This window comes from Perkinsus marinus, assembly GCF_000006405.1.
Source record: "Perkinsus marinus ATCC 50983 genomic scaffold scf_1104296965000, whole genome shotgun sequence".
Lineage (NCBI taxonomy): Eukaryota > Perkinsozoa > Perkinsida > Perkinsidae > Perkinsus > Perkinsus marinus.
In genome coordinates this window covers 63,370-68,385 of record NW_003204466.1, presented here as the reverse complement: position 1 = coordinate 68,385, position 5,016 = coordinate 63,370, and the positions used below count along the sequence as shown (strand labels likewise).

Sequence of the window (5,016 nt, the reverse complement as noted above, 5' to 3'; positions counted from 1 at the left end):
TCATAATGTAAATAGGCCCACCTCCCAACCTAGCGTTCACTTCGATGAGCCTTGGACCCCGACGACCAGTGTACTTGCCTTCGACATGAAAAACGCCATTAGTGAAACCCATAGCACGTACGGAGTCAACCGCCATTTTCTCCAGACTTTCAACCTGATCTTTCGGAAGCATACTGGGCATGACATCCCACGTCTCCATAAAGTAAGGCTCGACAGTAGGACCGTTGTCATGCACTGCTGCATACACACACTTACCACCACACATGATCATATCAACATCCACTTCAGCACCGTCGAGATACTCCTCAAGCATGAAATCACCAAAGTGAACCTTAGGACCATCAGAAGCGCAGTTACCACTGAATTCGCCATCAACAACAACCATGCTCGAAATGAGATCTCGGGTGTCCCCATACGTCATACGAAGGTCTTCCAGATCAGTGACCTTCTTAACACCTTGAGAAGCAGACCCGCTAAGTGGCTTGAGTACAGCCGGAAAGCCCACAACGTTAGCAGCAGCCAGCAGGTCGTCCTCGGACTGTATCAGATAGTTCTCAACACTGGGAAGACCGGCCACCTTGAGAGCTCGTCGAGAGGCGTACTTGTCTCTAGCAATCATAATAGATTGCTCAGAGGGACTATGTAGACCGCCTAGTTCTTCACCGATGCGAGCCATGGTTTGTAAGGCCAACTCGTAAAAGGTACAAATACCATCAACGTGGTCCAGTTCACTTAGTGCGGCCACCGTATCAGCAACCACCCTATCCTGATCGGACGACATGATATCCATAGGAATGAACTTATACACTTTCCCTTCCTCGACAAGTGACTTGCACCAGGCGTCAGGCTCATCCACCAAAACCACGTTCACGCCGAGATCGTAGGCTCTTTCATAAATAAAGCGCTTGGCGGGATAACCCGTACCGAAGAACACTATAGTAGAGCCTCTCAGCAGTCTAAGGCGTAGGTCTTGCGACTGGCCCGTGTTGGCGGACAAAAGCTCCTTAGGAACTTTGGACAACATGGAAAAATCAGCATCAGGAAAAGGAGTAGAGGAAGTCGTCGAATGCACACTGATGTCATCGTAACTATTTTCAGTGGTAGAGGTGGTAGAAGGTGCAGAGCACCCTGACTTGGGCGAAGCAGGAGGCGAGTTCGCAGATACCACAAAGTTTGATACCATTGTTAGAACAAAAACGAAAAACTGGAGGAAATAAATAAACAGAGGAATTTGCAAACTTCGACAGTGTGCAAAACTCAACTACTTATAATTCCATCTAGTCACCGAAATCCCCTCAAGAGCACTCGCACTTGAGAAGGCTGACATTAAGAGGGTACAATAGACGCAATGCCTCCGACGCGTCGACAACGAACGAAGATGCCAAAGCCTTCCCTATGAAAAAGTTGCGAACAGTTTTCTAGCAGACACCGACACTACCGGTGGCTCGAGTCGGGTGGTGGCCTAGCGATGCGACACAGCGCAAGATGCTCCTGAGAAAAATTGAATCAGTTGCATCGTGTAACGTGCTCGTACTATTAGGTGGTCATCTAACTACGCAGTACTACACACATGACGGATTCTATGCTTACGGCTAGCAGCAATACGGCAAAAAAATTGAGGAAATTGAAGGTCGATCAAGACTGGCAAGATCGTTATCGAGTAACTCGATTCGAGTTCACACAAGTCCAGCCCTTCAATGAAAGCCCCTCCGACTCGAGAGTGTGGGATTGGAGAACCGGGGCGCCATTCAGCGAAGGCTGGATTTCCAAGTGTGCGCGAGATTGCCAATCAAGCAACGTTCAACGTTGCCACTAGTCTTAGACTAGTAGTCTTATTGTCTAATCTGTAGATCGGCAATGGGGGAATCCATGACCTGCGAATGCGCCCAAGGTTCTATGTGGCAGGGACCGCATGGTGCGAACTAGGTCTTACTTGTTGCACACCGATACGGGACATCCCCCGGGTCGGGTGGGTGTGGTCGAAGCGCATCAGGCCAGTGGTGTATTGCTGCTCCACATAGAAACAAGGAATTGTTAGGTTAAGTTCCGTGGGATGGCCGCACACATATCTTGCACGCATGTGTGCGTATGCACGTGCAGGTTGTGTGCTCTTCGCGGTGCATTCCAGGTTTGCATAGTCTCTCGTTACTGAGGTGATTTCACTGCCGCAACGCTCCGCTAAGCTCTCAAGAGTTGATAAAGTTACTCTTGTGAGGACTGGTGGAACCCCGTCGCTACATTCCGGGGGTCGCTAATCTTGAAAAGGCTTGATGGTGAATGGAATAATATATTTGGACTATGGCAGGTCTTGCGGCAGGACTCCTGCCGCAGGAGTCCTGGAGTTCTGCCGCAATACGAGGATGTGCGGTTCTTTGAGAACTGAACTCAATAGGGAAATGTGAATTTTATGACATATCAGCATTGCACGTGAACGACTTCGGCATGCAGCATGGCCGTTCTAAGGCATTAGTCGAGATTATCAGCTGAGCTGATTCAGCTCGCTTCTTTGTGCCGCGGCGGCACTGCCGCCTAGATGTACTATGAGGAGGAGATTGCTTGAAACCTTCAAGCACAGTTGTTTGCACAATATTTGCGGTAAGAGAGGGGTCAGGTCGATCATGAAAATCTTTCATCATGGGATCCGGTATTTCGGATGGTGACGAATTTGTATCGGATATAAATTCTACATAGAAGGCTAGTAATATCAGCAAGGCCGAGCTCGACTTCGTCGTTGCAACTTGTGCACAGCAGGGGATCAGTGTTGAAAGTATTCTTATTCCCGTTTATGGAAGTCCAAGCATGGGGTGTATTGTACATGAGGCAAGCTACATGAGACACTAATAATAATATCTAGCGAAGATAGTGACATTATCATTTTCAATACTTTGTATCGAAAATGATCTTTCGAATAGGTCCCAGTAGCAGGAGCGTATGAGGACAATGGGCTAGGTTGAATTATCCAAACATATTTAACCTGAATATGGTTCCGTCCGCGTGCACGGTAACATCGGAAAAGTGGGATGCCGTGAATTCAGGGGCTAAGGGTACTAGACTCCCCCCATAGTACCATCAATCGAATCGATTGAATTGATGCGTGTGTACACCTCCAAGCTGTGCCATCCGTTCGCTGGAGAGAGAAGTTAGGGTTGTTTCGAGGCCGTTTGACCCACATGTAGCTGCGGCATACAGGAGCGAGAACGTCTTGCCACTCCCTGGGGCTCCGCAAGCAATATTTCCTCGAGTTAAAGCAGATCGTACTGCCATAAATCGAGAGGTTGTATTGGGAAAGATAAGCACTTGGGCTTGTTACGCATACGATTCCTCGCTTTGTGTACGCGAACGCCCGAGAACGCCAGCTTGCTGATATTCACTTCCATGTCTAACGCTTGAACCACCATACGCCATGGTGTAGCAACTACACTTTTTTGTGTAACTGTTATACCAACAGGTATCATTTTCCATCCAGTCTTTTCCCGGTAATCGGTGATAATCCTAGAAGTTCACTGTCATCCCCGATTAGAGTTACTGTCAGTTATTTACTGATAGGTTGCAGAAGCTCATCTGATTAACTTCATTCATATTGTTACTGTATCAAATTGATACTATCAATACAAGTGTACACTTAGATTCTGTGAACTATAGAGTAGTGGAGTGTGGGCGGAATTTGAGGTCAATGTCAATAATTGCTGAACTTCGGTGTCTCGAATATCATAGCCATGGCTATTCTGATACAATACAAGTATACACGTAGCTTCTATGAACTATAGAGTAGTGGAGTGTGGACGAAAATTTGAGGTCAATCTCAATAATTGTTGAACGTCGGTGTCTCCAAAATCATATCCATGGCTATTCTGATACAATAGTATTGTACTTTATCATAGTTCGGAGGTCATCAATCATGACTCATCATCAAATTCCACCGTGGAATGGTCACTGGATAGGACCCGCGGGACATCATCTACTTCAACTGTCGAAGTTCGACATAATGTCTAAATTAGGCGTTTTTTATTAACCGCCAAGCAAATTAGAGGTTCACACAATGGAGAAGTGACGTAAGCAAAATGTGCGTACGCTTATGTGAACGCACGTTTTCGCGTCCGCTACTCTACATAATGTTCTGCAATCACAGTTAATGTAATTCAGAATTCTCTATGATGTTCTGGCAGAACGGTTCTGCATCCCTGGGCTTATTCTTCTTCACCCAACCGCGGGAGTTTATTGAGAGCTTCCTGGTTGAGAGCTTCCTGGTTAAGAGCCTTCTGGGTAGGAGCTCCCTGGTTGATAGTTCCCTGGTTCCTGTCCTCCGCCGAAAGTTCCTCAGCAGCATTGCGCCTTCGACGTCGCTCATGAATTCAGTTATGCCTTCATCAGGCGAGAGATTCGTCCAACTCTTGTCTTCGATTCCAGCAAAGGGGACTGAGACTCTCAATTTGAGTATCAATTTGAGACGTGCTAGCTAACGAGCTTCTCTAAAGTTTAAAATAGTGTACGTATATATCGTTTGTGAATTGATCACTGATGAGCAACTCAAATTTCCCGACTGAGACCGATTCCCTTGTTCTTCTGGCAGCAGGTCTACTTGATTCTTATATGGTGTGATAAAGTTTTAGTTTGCTCGTGATTAACTTGTTGTACTTCCAAATCAGCGCCTTTCCTTTAGGCGCAACAATCTACCATTTTGTTTACCTGTCGTTCCTACCCATAGATTAATACCTGGCGAGTCAGATTGTTGTGTTGTCTGGGCGAGCGAGAATTTCAAGATGATGTCCTCCCAGCAACTTGCAGTCAAGTAGCAGAATTTCTCCCGTTACCAGAGGAAATGCGCTTCGTTTCTTTACATATACTAGCTGCCGATCTCACTCCTACTTGCTGCATCTGAGTCGTATTTGTAGTTCCTTGTACTTATTGGTGATGGCCAAGTCGATCCGTTCTAAGGTCAAGAAGCGCTTCAGAACCTGTAAGAGGCAGTTGGTTAGCGCCATCATCGATAAGAAACGACTCCAGGACACCAACCAG

The 5,016-nt window shown here is 46.7% G+C and overlaps 2 protein-coding genes across 2 annotated transcripts in view; one reads left to right on the top strand and one right to left on the bottom strand.

Moving 5' to 3' along the window:
* Pmar_PMAR021909 (conserved hypothetical protein) overlaps window positions 1–1,024 on the bottom strand; it is a gene marked incomplete at both ends in the record, with an annotated part of 1,197 nt that extends 173 nt beyond the window's left edge. The window contains one exon of the mRNA XM_002769687.1: window positions 1–1,024. This exon is cut by the window's left edge and continues 4 nt beyond it. Within this exon, the coding sequence (XP_002769733.1) occupies window positions 1–1,024 (1,024 nt within the window).
* A 3,887-nt stretch (window positions 1,025–4,911) lies between these two features.
* The window catches only part of Pmar_PMAR021908 (hypothetical protein), a gene marked incomplete at both ends in the record, with an annotated part of 1,963 nt that continues 1,858 nt past the window's right edge, over window positions 4,912–5,016 (top strand). Inside the window, one exon of the mRNA XM_002769686.1 lies at window positions 4,912–4,957. Within this exon, the coding sequence (XP_002769732.1) occupies window positions 4,912–4,957 (46 nt within the window). The remainder of the gene's footprint in view (window positions 4,958–5,016) is intronic.